The sequence below is a fragment of the Aulostomus chinensis genome, chromosome 13 (genome assembly GCF_037954235.1).
Source record: "Aulostomus chinensis isolate RoL2024-O1b breed Wild chromosome 13, RoL_Achi_v1.0, whole genome shotgun sequence".
Classification (NCBI taxonomy): domain Eukaryota; kingdom Metazoa; phylum Chordata; class Actinopteri; order Syngnathiformes; family Aulostomidae; genus Aulostomus; species Aulostomus chinensis.
The window spans coordinates 15,141,597-15,160,396 of NC_141332.1; the positions used below are offsets into that span (position 1 = coordinate 15,141,597).

General features: G+C 45.4%; 1 protein-coding gene, 1 long non-coding RNA gene and 3 pseudogenes across 2 annotated transcripts in view; 4 read left to right on the forward strand and 1 right to left on the reverse strand.

The window, feature by feature from the left end:
• Positions 1 to 245: 245 nt before the first annotated feature.
• Positions 246 to 18,800, reverse strand: part of LOC147251059 (uncharacterized) — a 168,987-nt gene continuing 150,432 nt past the window's right edge. The window contains exon 3 of the long non-coding RNA XR_015118884.1: positions 246 to 359. This is a non-coding gene — a long non-coding RNA (uncharacterized LOC147251059). The remainder of the gene's footprint in view (positions 360 to 18,800) is intronic.
• On the forward strand, positions 2,511 to 5,106 carry LOC147251060 (protocadherin alpha-8 pseudogene; annotated as a pseudogene).
• LOC147251061 (protocadherin alpha-3-like) lies at positions 5,847 to 8,381 on the forward strand. The gene has a single exon (XM_086222919.1). It carries the CDS (start codon positions 6,012 to 6,014, stop codon positions 8,379 to 8,381), a length of 2,370 nt encoding a protein of 789 aa, XP_086079045.1. The 5' UTR covers positions 5,847 to 6,011.
• Positions 9,073 to 11,843, forward strand: LOC147251062 (protocadherin alpha-8 pseudogene; annotated as a pseudogene).
• On the forward strand, positions 12,389 to 17,989 carry LOC147251063 (protocadherin alpha-13 pseudogene; annotated as a pseudogene).

Sequence of the window (18,800 nt, forward strand, 5' to 3'; positions counted from 1 at the left end):
TCTGCACAGAGGAAATATAGTGTGAGAAAATGAGAGATTACAGTGAAATAGAAGGCAAAAACAGAACACTGTTGGTCTGCATGTGTGAGTGGAGGAGGTGCGACAAGTTAACATCTCCGTTGATGACCGTACAAGTAGTGAACAGAACTAAAGGTGTGTGATGTTCAAGGACTCTGTGAAAATACAGTGAGAGAACAATTCATACCAGTCAACACCAGAGGGATGTTTCCTCAGACGGCTGCGTACCTCCTCTCTCATACAGGACAGCAGCGAGATCCGGCTCCTGCTGCACTGCAAGTGTCCCATCTGGCCTGTCTGAGGGTTTTCAAGGAGAATGAGGACGTGGAGATCATCTTAACCTGAATAAACAAGAAATTGAAAATAATTAATATTCATAGAGAAAGAACAAACACACGACACCTCAACTTGGGCTGGGAATTTTCAGAAAGTCTTATGATGATATAACATTACATTTTACCAAATAAAAAGGAATAGAAAATGTTCATCTTTAGGCCTTTTGAACTCAAAATATGTTTGCAGTTTTGTTGTTTATTCTTTTAAGGTGAAATGATGATAGTCTGTATCTTTCTTTGCAGACTAACACACACAATGCACACAAAGACATCTCCCCAGGGAGATGAAGTCATATGTCAGCAAGCGAAACCTTTGGGCCAGGAGGAGGCATGATTTTGCTGAGACGTACCTTCTGTCTCTCACTGCTCTGACACTATTTAGCTCTGGAAATGTGTGTGTGTGTGTGTGGGGGGGGGGGGGTTAAAATAAATCAAGAAAAGTGCTCACACAGTGGGTGTGGTTTTGATACATTTGCAATGTCAGAGGTATTTTGAAGTCTCCTGTCTCACTCACACTGCTTGTCCTCAGCTTCTCTGGTCCAGTGGTGCACAACACGCTGATCTATGACACAGCACTGCAGCAGTGGGGCAGCAAACCCCCAGCTGGCCCTACCAGACCCATGCACATTTATTTAACTGAATGTCCTTCATATACTCATTGAACGTTATAATCTGAAGGGGAGAAAAAAAACCCATTGTTGTTTCAGCTGCGTGTTTTCAGCTGTTTCTCTAGAAATATTTCTTCTCATTAAAAAGATCAGTATGAACGTACAGTTTAAAAAGAAAAAGAAAACTAACAGCACGTGTGTACTACAGCTGTCTTTCTTCGACTGCAACATTTTCAGCATCCCTGTCCCCCAGTACACCCTCACCTCCTCGGAGCCTGCTCGCTTTAAGTACCTTGGACAGCGATCGGCCTAAATGAGCTGCGTTGCCATGGTAACGCGCTGTCTGTTCATGGGGTGTGCTGTGACGCAGCCCGGGGTTTAATATTTTATCAGACAGAGGAGCAGCTGCAGCCTGCGGACAGTATAGGAGCGTCTCCGTTCAATATCAGACCTGGACACTCTCCTACAAGGGCGAGTGAAGGGGAAAAGTAGAACTGCTGCAGTAACACCAGACGGTCCTGCAGAATTTTACATACATACATACATATATATATGTATATATATATATACACACATATATATATATATATATATATATATATAGTCAGAGAAGGGATTTTTTAATATAATGTAGGTCACGTTATTTCCCAGCAGTGTGATCGCTTTTCATTTTCTACCATAATTTATTCTGAATGCTGCTGCAGTGTTTTCAGACTGCTGCTGCAAACAATGAGGACGGTTATTTATGAGCAATGTGAATATGAGCTCATAACAGCTGCACGTCCTAGTTGCCTCCACGGGAGGTCGCTGCTCACCTCTGCAAAAGGAGGGAGATGCAGCGAATGGGCGCTGAGCGTTAGAGCACTGAGTTTGATGTGAATATTCATTCACCTTCTAAACACGGGCAAAGTGCTGAATAATTAATGTGCACCCATGTAAATATATATCTAACTCAAACTGCACGTTCTTGAACATGACAGCTAGATCAACCTATTTCACAAATACATCCGCACTTGATAAATTGTTCAAAGTACGGACATAAGAATACGTCACTCAGGTTCATGTGGAAGTGTCTCCCAAGGATTTCTGTCTTTGAACCTATGAGCGGTAACATAATGGATGACTACTTACATTCTATCTGGAAACCACATGAGAAAAGAGGAAAAAAATCTCTGTAATCGATTTTTTTGTTTTAGTTTCTTGTTTATTACCCTTTTCTACATTTTAGTGCGCTATAAACAAAGCTGAAAGGAGTATTGCCTTATAAAGAATAAGCAGAAAATAGTTGTTCATGCAGCAGAAATGAAAAAAAAGAATATCTAATTAACTGCACAATGCGACTTGCATTTCTAACTAAAGAAAGAATAAACCAGATTGTGTCCATGTAATACAGCGAGACCCAAACATGAAGACGTTGCTGGTTTGGTGTTCTTAAAGTGGTACACGGGATAAAAAAGCCTTTATGATCCCTGCAGCGTCATATCAGTGCAATAGGTTGTGCTGTTACACTAAATATGATCTCAGTGGCTGAGTGTGTGTGTGTGTGTGGGGGGGGGGAGGGGGCATCATTTTGTGAAATCACCATCAGTCCACAGACGCGCGTGGAGGAGCGGATTTAACCGTCCTCTCAGGGATGGTTCCCCTTCAGTTTTGTTGTTTTGTATCCTCAAGACAAGAATTAAAGAATTCATACAATTTTGTTTCCGGATCCAAATAACATCGGTAATTAAAAGTTTTTTTTTTGTTGGGTTTTTTTTTTTTTTAGCCGAACGATGGCGATGGCGGACGTGAGAGGACAATGGCTGGATGCGTGGAAGTCTTTATCTCTGGCACTGCTAGTTGTTACCAATCTGGAAGGAATCTCTGCTCAGATACGATATTCCATTCAAGAAGAATTAAAAGCGGGGGCAGCTGTTGGAAATATGGCCAAAGATCTGGGATTAGATCTCGGTCGTCTGGTGGAGCGAAATCTCCGTGTGGTGTCAGGAACAAAGCAGGACCTGTTTAAGGTAAATCCGAGAGATGGTGTTTTGTCAGTCAACCAGAGGGTGGACAGAGAGGAGCTTTGTGGAAACACTGCTCCGTGCACCACGAGTCTAAAGGCAGTTGTGGAAAACCCTCTAGAAATGCACCAAGTGATAGTTGAGGTACTGGATGTCAACGACAATTCGCCGAAATTTCTCGATGAAAATTATACATTAGAGGTTCTGGAATCCGCCCTCGTTGGATCTCGATTTCAACTGGAAGGAGCTCAAGATCTGGATGTTGGTGTGAATTCCCTCCAGTCCTATAGGCTAAATCCTAACCAGTATTTCCGCCTGGAGACTGAAGAGTTTGGGGAGGATGGGAAGGTTCCTTTTCTTGTATTACAACAGCCCTTAGATAGAGAGCACACAGCTCAGCACCGGTTTCTGCTGACAGCTGCAGATGGAGGCAAACCACCGAAAACCGGTGCGATTAACGTCACTGTAATTGTATCTGACGTAAACGACAACCCACCAGTGTGTGACAAACAGAAATATTCTGTCAGGGTGAAAGAAAACGCTCCTGCGGGGACGTTCCTGCTGACAGTAAACGCATCAGATCCGGATGAAGGGATGAACGGTGAGATTGAATATTCTCTCCGGAGTAAAATCAGAGGCCTCTCCGTTGAGCCTTTCGATTTAGACCGAAAAACTGGTAAATTAACAGTGAAAGGGAGTCTTGATTTCGAAGAAAAGCAAGTCTATGAGATGAAGGTCCTGGCTGCGGATAAAGGCGCCGTGTCTCTCTCCACACACTGTATCGTGGTTGTGACGGTTGAAGACGTGAACGACAACAGGCCTGAAATAGAGATCACGTCACTGTCAAGTCGGATTTCAGAGGACGCACCTCCTGGGACGGTGGTGGCGTTGGTGGGGGTGACTGACCTGGACTCGGGTGGGAATGGACAGGTGGTCTGCAGCGTACCAGGCCACTTGCCATTTGAGTTAAAGCAATCCACAGACAGACACTCATACTCCCTGGTCACTAAGGATTACCTTGATAAGGAGACAATGGAGATGTATGACGTCACAATAATAGCCAAGGATTTAGGGACCCCCCCTCTGTCATCGACCAAGGTGATACACGTAGATGTGCTAGATGTTAATGACAACAGTCCTTTATTCTCTGAAAGCCCGTACACTCTCTACTTGCCTGAAAACAACAAGCCGGGAGTCTCCATTTTTTCCGTCAGCGCCACCGATGCTGATGGAGGAGAAAATGCAGCAGTTACATACTCGCTCGACCGCAAGAGTCCCGTCACCTCGTTTTTAAATATAAACGAAGCAACTGGCACAATTTCAGCTCTGAAAAGTTTTGACTTTGAGACCCTGGAAACGTTCCATTTCCAAGTGGTGGCCTCAGATTCTGGATCTCCTTCACTGAGCAGCAACGTGACAGTGAAGGTGTTCATTCTGGATCAGAACGACAACGCTCCCGTCATCCTGTATCCAGTCAGCTCCAACGGTTCTGCTGAAGGTGTGGAGGAGATTCCCCGCAATGTCAACGTAGGACACTTGGTGACTAAAGTGCGAGCCTATGACGCTGATATAGGATATAACGGCTGGTTGCTGTTTTCACTGCAGGAAGTGAGTGAGCACAGTCTCTTTGCTTTGGACCGCTACACAGGACAGATCAGGACACTGCGCTCATTCACAGAGACAGACGAGGCTGAGCAGAAACTCATCATACTGGTCAAAGACAATGGCAACGTCTCCCTGTCAGCAACAGCGACTGTGCTGCTGAAAGTTGTGGAGCCCAAAGAGGCTTTTGCTGCTTCTGATCTTCAGAGCTCAGCGAAAGTTGAGGAGGACAGTCACGTGACTTTTTACCTGATGATCACTTTGGGCTCCGTCTCTCTGCTTTTCCTCATCAGCATGGTGGTGCTGATAGCAATGCAGTGCTCCAAGAGCACAGACTACACTTCCAAATACCTCCAAGACGCTAATTATGATGGCACGCTGTGTCACAGCATCCAGTACAGATCAGGAGACAAACGCTACATGTTAGTGGGGCCCAGGATGAGTATAGGATCTACTATAGTCCCGGGCAGCCACGCCAACACTCTGGTGCTGCCTGACAGGAGGAGAACTTCTGAGGAGGTACGTGTTTTATTATCGTAACATCTGAGCTCGCAAAACATCATAAAATATCAGTAAGTCGAACTGATATTTTATGATGTTTTGTTTGGTCGCTTACTTCCGGTGGTGTGACGTGCTCATGTGCGCTGTTTTCTTGCCCTTTAAATTCAGCTCGTGCGTCTGTGTATTGGGAGGAGGAGGGGGTAAAGTCCATTCGACTGTGTTGTCCAAATGGAGTTTCTTGGGATTTTTTTGTAAAGGTTTTGTATACAATTCTCTCTGTTTGTCATTTAGCATAAATCAGACAACTGGGACGGACGTAAGTGTTTGGACGAAGACACTGTCGCTAAATGAGGTGACGTTTCATTTAACATGTTGTCAATCGAGGTTGAAGGAGATAAAGGAGCCTGCATGGTTGAATCATTGACTCTCCAGTTCTCTCTTGAGTTGGCTTGTTAAAAGTTTTCTCGTTATTTTGCAGCCGTGAAGGCAGCAGGAAAAATCTGTTGATAAATCTGAAGTTTCTGATTTCACGGGGTTTACCTGAAAATACTGAATATGAGTGCCGGGCCATTACGCACAGCCGCATACGTGTCGAAGCTGATTCAATCACACTGAAATAACAACGCATCCGAAACCACGAGATGAATGAATACTTGTAATATGACAGATATTCAGAGGACGTGCTGGAGGCCACATGGTGTCAGTATGACCTCGATCATGTCTGCGGAGCTGAGAGCTTCCAAGCCCTGCCCTCCTCCAGAGCTGGATGGAGGAGCTGACGGAGAGCCCGTCGCATGAAAGAGCGAACATGAGTAACGGTTTATATATACGTGCGGAAGGTTTTATTTGAGACTCATACGATGAGTGTGGTGAATCTGTTTCAATAGGCAGTCTGATTGCTGTATTTACTTCATTCTAAGTGTTTTTTTTTTCTGTGCTCCACGATGGGGGATCGAGGACAAAGGCGCCGAGCGAGCTGCTGGTGGGTCTGTGGCATTTTGTTGTTCTTCTTTGGGCAGCGGATTTTGGCTCAGCTGCGATATTCTATCCCCGAAGAGGTACAAGTGGGATCCACTGTTGGAAACGTCGCCAAGGATTTAGGACTCGATATCCGCACTTTGACAGAGAGGCGCTTTCGTATTGTTTCGGGTCCAAATCACGCTCTGTTCCAGTTGGATCAGAACAATGGAGTGCTGTATGTTGGAAAGAACATGGACCGCGAGGAGATCTGCGCCGGTGCCAAAGTCTGTTTGATAAACCTAAAAATAGTTGTTGAGAGTCCACTGGAAATACATCACGTTGGCGTGGAGTTGACGGACGTTAACGACCATTCACCGACATTTCCCGAGAGCGAGCAGCGGCTGGAAATAGCCGAGCACATTCCTGCAGGGACCCGCTTTCAGATCCATGCAGCCAGAGATCCTGATGTCGGCGCGCAGTCAGTCCGACTTTATAAGCTGAGCTCAAATGAGCTTTTTGATATTGAAATCAGAGACAGCGAGGAAGACAAGATCCCATTTTTAGTGCTGAAAAAGAATTTAGATAGAGAGCAGAAGGCAGAGCACCGTTTAGCGTTAACGGCTCTGGACGGTGGCAGTCCGCCCAAGTCTGGTAGCCTTAATTTAACCATCACAGTGCTGGATGCTAATGATAATCGTCCCCTGTTCAGCAAAGACGTTTATAATGTTGTTTTAACTGAAAATGCCCCCGCCGGGACCCTCGTGATACAAGTAAACGCGACAGATTTAGACGAAGGTTCGAACAGCGACGTTGAATACAGCTTTGGAAAAACACAGAAGAAACATGTGCAGGATACGTTTGACTTAGACAGCGTGACTGGAGAGATTCGAGTGAAAGGAGTCGTGGACTTCGAGGATACTGACATTTACAGGTTAGATTTGCAGGCTTCGGATAAAGGAAATCCACCGTGGACGGCTGAGAGTAGAGTTGTGATCAAAATAAAAGATGTGAACGATAACAAGCCAGACATCGAAGTGACGTCGCTGCGTAACGTTGTTCCTGAAGACGCGAAGCCCGGCACCGTGATATCCCTCATCAGTATATCAGACAGAGACTCGGGCGTTAACGGGAAAGTAATTTGTACAATCTCGGATGATGTTCCGTTTGATCTGACGCCGTCTATCGAGGAGAACATGTACTCTCTTGTCACAAAGGGGCGTTTGGATCGAGAAACAGTGTCACACTATGACATCACAATAAGAGCTACCGACTGTGGTGAAGCTCCTCTCTCCGCTGAGAAAACCTTGAGTGTTCAGGTATCAGACGTGAATGATAACAGGCCACATTTCAACCAGAGTCCACATGAACTTTATTTGGTAGAAAATAACGCCGTGGGCGTGTCCATATTTGCGGTAAGTGCAGCTGATGAGGATCTGAATGAAAACGCTGCAATAACATACAGCATTGTGAGAGGTGATGGGATGCAGAGCGATGCTGCATCCTTCATCAACATCAACTCTGAGACTGGAGACATTTCAGCTCTGAAGAGTTTTGACTTTGAGACCCTGAAAACGTTCCAGTTCCAAGTGGTGGCCTCAGATTCTGGATCTCCTTCGCTGAGCAGCAACGTGACAGTGAAGGTGTTCATTCTGGATCAGAACGACAACGCTCCCGTCATCCTGTATCCAGTCAGCTCCAACGGTTCTGCTGAAGGTGTGGAGGAGATCCCCCGCAATGTCAATGTAGGACACTTGGTGACTAAAGTGCGAGCCTATGACGCTGATATAGGATATAACGGCTGGTTGCTGTTTTCACTGCAGGAAGTGAGTGAGCACAGTCTCTTTGCTTTGGACCGCTACACAGGACAGATCAGGACACTGCGCTCATTCACAGAGACAGACGAGGCTGAGCAGAAACTCATCATACTGGTCAAAGACAATGGCAACGTCTCCCTGTCAGCAACAGCGACTGTGCTGCTGAAAGTTGTGGAGCCCAAAGAGGCTTTTGCTGCTTCTGATCTTCAGAGCTCAGCTAAAGTTGAGGAGGACAGTCACGTGACTTTTTACCTGATGATCACTTTGGGCTCCGTCTCTCTGCTTTTCCTCATCAGCATGGTGGTGCTGATAGCAATGCAGTGCTCCAAGAGCACAGACTACACTTCCAAATACCTCCAAGACGCTAATTATGATGGCACGCTGTGTCACAGCATCCAGTACAGATCAGGAGACAAACGCTACATGTTAGTGGGGCCCAGGATGAGTATAGGATCTACTATAGTCCCGGGCAGCCACGCCAACACTCTGGTGCTGCCTGACAGGAGGAGAACTTCTGAGGAGGTAGGCTCCATTTTATGATTCAACCTTTTAAAACATTGCTAAATTACTGATACACAATACATGTACCTTATTTTTTCCATGCATATTTTTGTTAAATTAGTATTTGCTGATTATACTTAAGCATTTCAAGCTTCCTTCATCAAATCCCGAGTTGTTCTTTAATCTAAAAAAATATGCAAAAACTCTGGGTGGTTACTAATTTGTGAAAGAATTATTTGCACCCAGTTTTAGCATTAGCAGGGCAGTAATCCTCATGTTTTGGAAGCCAGTTGGTACACTGACCTTGAGAAATGGTATCAACCGATCTTGAACTTAATATTCAACAGTTCAGATCTTCTTATTAGGATAAAAATGTGGCAGTGAACTTATTGACAGTACAGAGCTCCATAAGGGAGATTGTGGCCTGGAGAGGATTCGGAGTTGTCCAGGGTGCTGAAATTGAGCGACTTGTCAGTTTCAATGGAAATAGATAATGGTCATGGTTAAGCTGGATATTTCTTTATTGGTTGTTAATGAGCTGTTGCGATCACGACAGGAACACTGACTCAATATGTCTCAATGTACAATCATTATGTTTTAAATGTATTCATTCGTCCTCTTGGTGTCACTATAATATCAGCGGAGCCATGGAGGATCTCCTCCCTCCCCTTCAAAGGCTTTTGTTAGGGACCTCACAGCATTCGGTGTCAGCCTGCGAGTCGGAACGGACCATGTGGCGAGTTTTTAACATTGAAGTGTTTGGATACCCATGAGTGATCATTCGCAGTAAGAGGATTCTGTTTGAACGTGGCTGCATCACGATGGAGAGCTCCGGACGACCGAAGCGCTGCTGGTGGTTTGCTGTTTATTTGTCTCTGCTGCTGTTTTACGCGGCCGCGGCTGAATTACGCTACTCTGTTCCAGAGGAGGTGAGAGAGGGAACTGTTGTTGGAAACATTGCTAAGGATCTGGGTCTGGACAGATCTTCCCTGATCGATCGAAGGTTCCGTGTTGTATCCGGATCTAAAGACGCATATTTCGAGGTAAACCCGGACAATGGCGCCTTGCAGGTCCGGAGGAAGATTGACAGAGAGGAGCTTTGTCAGGGGAGTGGCGCGTGCTTAATGGAGCTAAAACTCCTGGTTGAGAACCCGCTTGAAATGCATCACATTATCATAGAAATCACTGACGTCAACGATCACTCCCCTAGTTTTTCGGAAAAGGAGCAAACGTTTGAAATAGCGGAGCACACATCTCCAGGAACAAGATTCCAGCTGCACGCAGCCCGCGACCCAGACGCTGGAATCAACTCTGTGCGCACATACACATTAACAACCAACGATCACTTCGAGCTGGATATCCGTCAGAGAGATGAAGACAAAATACCGTTTCTAGTGCTGAAGAAGTCCTTAGACAGAGAACAGAATAGTGAGCACTCCTTAGTTGTGACAGCAGTTGATGGAGGGAAGCCTCACAGATCAGGAACATTAAATGTTTCTGTTATTGTTTTGGACAGTAACGATAATCGCCCAGTTTTTCGTCAAGACACTTATCAAATTGAAGTACAAGAAAACCTTCCAGTTGGCACGACTGTAATAAGAGTAAATGCAGTGGATCCTGACGAAGGAGCGAATGGAGAAATAGAGTACAGCCTGAGCAAAACACTAGCACGGAAGGTTTATGACGTTTTTGAACTGGATCATTTGAGTGGAGTGATTAAATTGAAAGGACTCTTAGATTTTGAGGAATCAGACATTTATAAACTTGATATTCAGGCATCTGATAAAGGAACTCCTCCATTAATTGGCAGGTGTGAAATAATTTTAAAAATAAAAGATGTTAACGACAATCCACCAGAAATAGAAGTGACATCACTGTCAAATTCAGTGTCTGAAGACTCCAAACCTGGAACGGCTGTTGCTCTCATCAGTGTTTCAGACAAAGATTCTGGTGGGAATGGAAAAATTATCTCACACATAACGAATGATGTTCCTTTTGAATTAAAACCATCATACAAGGAGAACATTTACTCAGTGGTAACAAAGGGACTTTTAGATCGAGAGCAGGAGTCAAATTATGAAATAAAAATAGAGGCCACGGACTGTGGGGAGCCTCCCTTATCTGCTATTAAAACTCTGAATATTCAGGTATCAGATGTGAATGACAACAGTCCACATTTTGATAAAAATCCTCAACACTTCTACCTTGTAGAAAATAATGTTGCTGGAGCCTCAATATTCTCTGTCAGTGCAACCGACAACGATTTGAATGAGAATGCAGCTATTACATACAATATTGTTAGAACAGGAAAGGAGAACGATGCTATGTCCCTCCTGAATATAAATCCTGAGACTGGAGACATTTCAGCTCTGAAGAGTTTTGACTTTGAGACCCTGAAAATGTTCCAGTTCCAAGTGGTGGCCTCAGATTCTGGATCTCCTTCACTGAGCAGCAACGTGACAGTGAAGGTGTTCATTCTGGATCAGAACGACAACGCTCCCGTCATCCTGTATCCAGTCAGCTCCAACGGTTCTGCTGAAGGTGTGGAGGAGATCCCCCGCAATGTCAACGTAGGACACTTGGTGACTAAAGTGCGAGCCTATGACGCTGATATAGGATATAACGGCTGGTTGCTGTTTTCACTGCAGGAAGTGAGTGAGCACAGTCTCTTTGCTTTGGACCGCTACACAGGACAGATCAGGACACTGCGCTCATTCACAGAGACAGACGAGGCTGAGCAGAAACTCATCATACTGGTCAAAGACAATGGCAACGTCTCCCTGTCAGCAACAGCGACTGTGCTGCTGAAAGTTGTGGAGCCCAAAGAGGCTTTTGCTGCTTCTGATCTTCAGAGCTCAGCTAAAGTTGAGGAGGACAGTCACGTGACTTTTTACCTGATGATCACTTTGGGCTCCGTCTCTCTGCTTTTCCTCATCAGCATGGTGGTGCTGATAGCAATGCAGTGCTCCAAGAGCACAGACTACACTTCCAAATACCTCCAAGACGCTAATTATGATGGCACGCTGTGTCACAGCATCCAGTACAGATCAGGAGACAAACGCTACATGTTAGTGGGGCCCAGGATGAGTATAGGATCTACTATAGTCCCGGGCAGCCACGCCAACACTCTGGTGCTGCCTGACAGGAGGAGAACTTCTGAGGAGGTAGGACCTTCATGTTTTATCAATATCATATTCATGATGATCCGGTGGAAAGTTTATTTTGCCATCGTAACCTGTGTGACCAATAGCAGCTGAACAGCGTGTGTCGCTGTCCGTGGTGCTGAAAGTTTTCGTAGGGATTTTGATCACGAAATTGTGGCATCAAATGAAGCTTGAGCACATCTCGGAGCTGTCCACAATTCAGACATGTGATTCTGTACGGGGACATAACATCTTCATCGGGACTAATCGGAACATGCGCGTCAGGCTGAATCGTTTGGAGACGGATCAACTGTCTCAGTTCATGAGTCTGTTCACGAGTATTCAGGTGTTGAGGTGAGACGAACACCTGGAGACTCAATGTTTTTCATCCATGAATTTTATAAACTACTCCAAAGCATGATGTAGCCATAGTGTCAGACGATTACAACTTAATTGCTGTTATTTCATGATATATTTAGATATCATGTTTCTTGACGTCACCGATTGTTCATGTGTATATGCGAGCAATGATCCGTTGATTTAATTGTAGACGTGGTGGTAATTAACGACGCCGTGGTTTTAAATTCCAATTCATGTATAAATTTACCAATGACTTGAAGCTGATCAAGGAGAAAAGCTAACAAACTGACATTTGTTCAGAAAAGCTCGATTGTGTTGTGCTGGCTTTAATGTCTAAGAGTGAGTTTCATCTGAGCGAATGTCGATGGTTGAATAAATGCCTTTTAGTGGGTGACAGGTTGGTTTGACTTCTCGAGGGTGCGTGATGAGCCCAAACCACAAGGTGTCAGTGTCATATAAGCCCAGGCTGCAGGGCTGGAGCGGTGGCCCTGCCCCTTAACAGAGCGTCTGATCAGTGACGATGAGACAGAGGCGAGTGCGGCCGTTGTGGCGGTTTGTCGTCAGGAGGTGGTAATACGGGTTGTATCTCGGCTGAATACTTTGTGGTTTAAACGGTTTCCCTCTCCCTGAGAACAGTTGGATTATACAAACGGTGATCAAAGCTGGGACGATGGGCGCTGGAGGACAAAGACCGAGGACGCGGTCCTGGTGGGTAGCCCTCCGCCTGTCTATCATGCTCGGCTGCATGGAGCGAGTTTCAGCTCAGGTCAAATATTCCATCGCGGAGGAAGTAAAAGTGGGATCCGTCGTTGGAAATGTCGCCAAAGATCTGGGACTGGACGTCGGCTCACTGGAGGAGAGACGTTTTCGTATCGTTTCAGGGGCTGAAGGCGCTCAGTTCGAGGTGAATCAGAACAATGGCGTCTTGTACGTGCACAGAAAGATCGACCGAGAGCAGCTGTGTGAGAGGGTCGCGCCGTGCGTAGTCAACTTGAAACTGGTAGCTGAGAATCCCATGGAGATACACCATGTGGCGGTAGAAATACTAGACGTCAATGATAACTCCCCCAGTTTTCAGGAGGAAGAAAAAGTAATAGAAATATCAGAGTCCACTCCTCCAGGTAAGCGCTTCCAGCTACCAACCGCACGCGATCCAGATGTTGTCATCAACACAGTGCGTTTGTACAAATTAAATCAGAACGAACATTTTAGCATACAAATCCGAGACAGAGGAGAGGATAAGGTGCCATTCTTGATTCTACAGAAGGCTCTGGACCGAGAGAAGCACCAAGAGCACAGATTGATCCTGACAGCGGTTGACGGGGGGAATCCACCCAGATCAGGGACTCTTAACGTCACAGTCATTGTTCTCGACTCGAATGATAATCATCCAATATTTGGGCAGGAAGTTTACTCGGTAACAATATCTGAAAATATAAAAAGGGAAACAAGTGTCACTCAGGTTCAAGCCTCTGATCCAGACGAGGGATCAAATGGAGAGATCGAGTATTATTTCGGAGGGGAGCTTGACCCAAACATATATGACACCTTTAGCTTGGACAGGGACACTGGTGAAATACGAGTCAAGGCTGAAATTGACTTTGAGAAAGCGGATGTTTACAAGTTAGACGTCCATGCAACTGACAAAGGACAACCTCCGATGAGCACTGACTGTAGAGTGATCATCAAAGTGCTGGACGAAAATGACAACGAACCTGAAATCGACGTGACATCGCTGTCAAAAACAATATCCGAAGACTCAAAACCCGGAACTGTGATTTCTCTGATCAGTATAACCGACAAAGACGTCGGCTTGAACGGCAAAGTGATATGTGGTCTTTCAGAAAACGTCCCATTCGAACTGAATCCATCTTTTCAAGATAACATGTACTCATTAGTCTTGAAACATCGCCTGGATCGAGAAACCGTTTCGGAATATGACGTCACAATTACAGCAACAGACTGCGGTCAGCCTCCTCTATCCTCATCTAAAACTCTGGCGATCGAGGTGGCAGACGTGAATGATAATGTTCCACAATTCCCACACAATCCAATTGAAATTTATATCCGAGAAAACAACGTGCCGGGTGATCCTATATTTTCCGTAACCGCTTCAGATCAAGACTTGAATGAAAACGCAGCGTTGACCTATCATATAGCCAGAGAAGAAGGCAGCGGAGTTAAAATGTCAGCATTTTTAAACGTAAATCCTGAAAATGGACAAATTTCAGCTCTGAAGAGTTTTGACTTTGAGACCCTGAAAACGTTCCAGTTCCAAGTGGTGGCCTCAGATTCTGGATCTCCTTCGCTGAGCAGCAACGTGACAGTGAAGGTGTTCATTCTGGATCAGAACGACAACGCTCCCGTCATCCTGTATCCAGTCAGCTCCAACGGTTCTGCTGAAGGTGTGGAGGAGATTCCCCGCAATGTCAACGCAGGACACTTGGTGACTAAAGTGCGAGCCTATGACGCTGATATAGGATATAACGGCTGGTTGCTGTTTTCACTGCAGGAAGTGAGTGAGCACAGTCTCTTTGCTTTGGACCGCTACACAGGACAGATCAGGACACTGCGCTCATTCACAGAGACAGACGAGGCTGAGCAGAAACTCATCATACTGGTCAAAGACAATGGCAACGTCTCCCTGTCAGCAACAGCGACTGTGCTGCTGAAAGTTGTGGAGCCCAAAGAGGCTTTTGCTGCTTCTGATCTTCAGAGCTCAGCTAAAGTTGAGGAGGACAGTCACGTGACTTTTTACCTGATGATCACTTTGGGCTCCGTCTCTCTGCTTTTCCTCATCAGCATGGTGGTGCTGATAGCAATGCAGTGCTCCAAGAGCACCGACTACACTTCCAAATACCTCCAAGACGCTAATTATGATGGCACGCTGTGTCACAGCATCCAGTACAGATCAGGAGACAAACGCTACATGTTAGTGGGGCCCAGGATGAGTATAGGATCTACTATAGTCCCGGGCAGCCACGCCAACACTCTGGTGCTGCCTGACAGGAGGAGAACTTCTGAGGAGGTAGGACACCGATATCACATTCAATATTTATTCAATATGTTTTGTAAAATGGGGATTTTGTCAATGACTGATTTTCCTGTTCTTGGGTTGAACGCTCGCCAGCGTGCTTCGCTGTCCGTGGTGCTGAACTCTGTTTGCTGTGAATCTGTCCTATGCTTTAGAATAGATCATGGAAAAAGCATTGTCTTGAAATGTTATGCTGTTTTGGGGTAAAGTCTTAATTAGATGTGAGCATGCGCAGAAGCCTTAATAATGTTAAGGCAGCTCCGCTGTAGTAAATTAAGAGGCAGCGCGCCTGGCGCACGTCTCAATTTGTGCCGCTGAAAATCATTTCATTTGAGTTCACGTGCCATTCTGCCAACAGGGAGGAAAACAAACGAACGCAAATTAATTAGGATATTCTTGTTGTTGTTGGTATAGTTTATTCTTAACAGAAGAACGGTCGTAACGATGTGATGGTTGTAGTGTGTCTTTTGGGTGGATGTTTCCAACAAAGTCAACTACGTACAGAATGTCGTGAAGCGCGTCCGGGGAACCGCCGGGTGTCAGTGTTACATCAGACACCAACAGCAGACGGTGACCCTCCCCTCTCAAAGCTTTTGTCTGCCCCCGAATGAGACGCAAGCGTCAGAATCCAGTTCATCATCGAGAGAATCTGTGGAGCTTCTCTGCGACCCGTGCCGGGTTGGATATAAGCAGCTATTTACTTCACCAGCTGGATTCTGATTATTTGATGTTGCTGCATAACGATGGAGGCTGAAAGGAAGAATCGGAGAAGACGCAGCTCCTGGATTTCGGGGTATTTGGCTCTGCTGCTGCTTTTCGGAAAACGAGCTCTGGCAGAGATTCGCTACTCTATTCCTGAGGAGGTGAAAGAGGGAACTGTGGTTGGAAATGTAGCCAAAGATCTCGGTCTCGACGTCACGTCTTTGGTTGGTCGACGGTTCCGAGTTGTTTCTGAATCTAATGACGCGTTTTTCGAGGTAAATCAGAACAATGGAGCTTTGCATGTCCACAAGAAAATCGACAGAGAAGCTTTCTGTCAGAGCAGCGGTGCCTGCGTGATAGAGCTGAAAGTCATAGTGGAAAATCCTCTAGAAATACATTATGTAGTCGTGGAAATTACTGACGTCAATGACCACTCGCCGAGTTTTCCTGAGAAAGAACAGAGATTTCAAGTAGGTGAACACACGTCACCAGGAAAGCGGTTCCAGTTGCACGCTGCAAACGATCCCGATGCTGGAATCAACTCGATCAAAACATACACTTTAACCTCAAACGAGCATTTTGAAATTGATGTACGACACAGCGACGAGGATAAAATACCGTTTCTGGTGCTGAAGAAGTCATTAGACAGAGAACAGAAGGCCAAACACTCGCTGCTGGTGACAGCAGTTGATGGAGGCAAACCTCAAAGATCAGCAACATTAAACGTGACCATTGTAGTGCTTGACATAAACGACAACCGTCCCACATTCAGTCAGGATGTTTATCAAATTACCATACAGGAAAATATTCCAATCGGTACTTCGGTGTTTAGAATGAACGCGACAGATCCGGATGAAGGTGTTAACGGGGAGATTGAATACGGTCTTTCAAAAACCCTAAAGAAAACCGTGTATGACATTTTTGAGTTGGACAAAATCACCGGAGAGGTTCGAGTCAAAGGAGCAGTGGACTACGAGGACAATGATGTTTATAAACTGGACGTGGAGGCGTCCGACAAAGGAACCCCTCCACTAACAGGCGAGTGTAGAGTCGTTATCAAGATCAAGGATGTTAATGATAATCCACCAAAGATCGAAGTGACGTCACTGTCAAATTCAGTGTCTGAAGACTCCAAACCTGGAACGGTTGTTGCTCTCATCAGTGTGAAGGACAGAGATTCTGGACTGAATGGAAAAATGATCTTGAGTATAAGCGACACTGTCCCGTTTGAGTTGAGGCCCTCCTACAAGGAGAACATTTACTCAGTTGTGACAAAGGGACTTTTAGATCGAGAGCAGGAGTCAAATTATGAAATAATAATAGAGGCCACGGACTGTGGGGAGCCTCCCTTATCTGCTATTAAAACTCTGAATATTCAGGTATCAGATGTGAATGACAACAGTCCACATTTTGAACAGAATCCTTTAGACTTTTACCTGACAGAGAACAATGTTGCTGGAGCCTCAATATTCTCTGTACAAGCAACAGACAAGGATGTGAATGAAAATGCAGCTATTACATACAATATTGTTAGAACAGGAAAGGAGAACGATGCTACGTCCTTCCTGAATATAAATCCTGAGACTGGAGACATTTCAGCTCTGAAGAGTTTTGACTTTGAGACCCTGAAAACATTCCAGTTCCAAGTGGTGGCCTCAGATTCTGGATCTCCTTCACTGAGCAGCAACGTGACAGTGAAGGTGTTCATTCTGGATCAGAACGACAACGCTCCCGTCATCCTGTATCCAGTCAGCTCCAACGGTTCTGCTGAAGGTGTGGAGGAGATTCCCCGCAATGTCAACGTAGGACACTTGGTGACTAAAGTGCGAGCCTATGACGCTGATATAGGATATAACGGCTGGTTGCTGTTTTCACTGCAGGAAGTGAGTGAGCACAGTCTCTTTGCTTTGGACCGCTACACAGGACAGATCAGGACACTGCGCTCATTCACAGAGACAGACGAGGCTGAGCAGAAACTCATCATACTGGTCAAAGACAATGGCAACGTCTCCCTGTCAGCAACAGCGACTGTGCTGCTGAAAGTTGTGGAGCCCAAAGAGGCTTTTGCTGCTTCTGATCTTCAGAGCTCAGCTAAAGTTGAGGAGGACAGTCACGTGACTTTTTACCTGATGATCACTTTGGGCTCCGTCTCTCTGCTTTTCCTCATCAGCATGGTGGTGCTGATAGCAATGCAGTGCTCCAAGAGCACAGACTACACTTCCAAATACCTCCAAGACGCTAATTATGATGGCACGCTGTGTCACAGCATCCAGTACAGATCAGGAGACAAACGCTACATGTTAGTGGGGCCCAGGATGAGTATAGGATCTACTATAGTCCCGGGCAGCCACGCCAACACTCTGGTGCTGCCTGACAGGAGGAGAACTTCTGAGGAGGTAGGACTTTAAAAACAATATTTAATGGTTTCTCTGAGTTTACCATTATATCATAGCATTCAGGATTGAGTTTTCTTCAAATCATTCTACCTGATGAACTTCAAAATAATTACAAATATGAACACGCATGTATGTTTCTCTCTTGCCTATGTATACAAATACATTTAGCCTTGATGGTCATGGTAACCTGTTACATCAGTCCACAGGTTGGCTCCAGCCAAGGGACCCAACAACTCAGGGGCCCAGACAGGCCTACCTATTTCTCACCACTCAGAAATATTAAAATAATGTAGACAGACAGGATGTGGTTAGGTTCATAAGGTCAACCTGGTTTTAAATAATGGCTCACTGCTTCTTGTAGGGGAAAACGTCAAAAAGTAAACATGACAACAAAAACAAATAGTTAAAACAAAAGCTGAACAAACTCTGTGACCGAGCTCTGCTAAAGAACATCCATAAATCTACCCTCACAAAGGCTGCTGACTTCATCCAGCCAACAACCTTGTACAGATCCAAGACAACTGACAGCTCAGGTCAATCCTCTTGAGGAACACTCAGCTGTGGATGTAACTACCTTCTAGGAACTACACTGCTGTTGTCACGTTGTGCTGCTGTGTCGTTGCATTTGTGCAAAATGCTGTAGTTCAAATCGACGATTGAATACGGCTTGTATTTGGGTCTTGAAGGATGTTGCGACTCTGCCTCAGCAAAAGATAAAAAAAGTAAAAATACCAAGAAACAGCTGAGTTCTATGCTGCAGCGGTGGAAGCATCCTTTGTTTCGAGGAGGTACATCTTTTTTCCAGCTTGTTATTTTGGTTGCT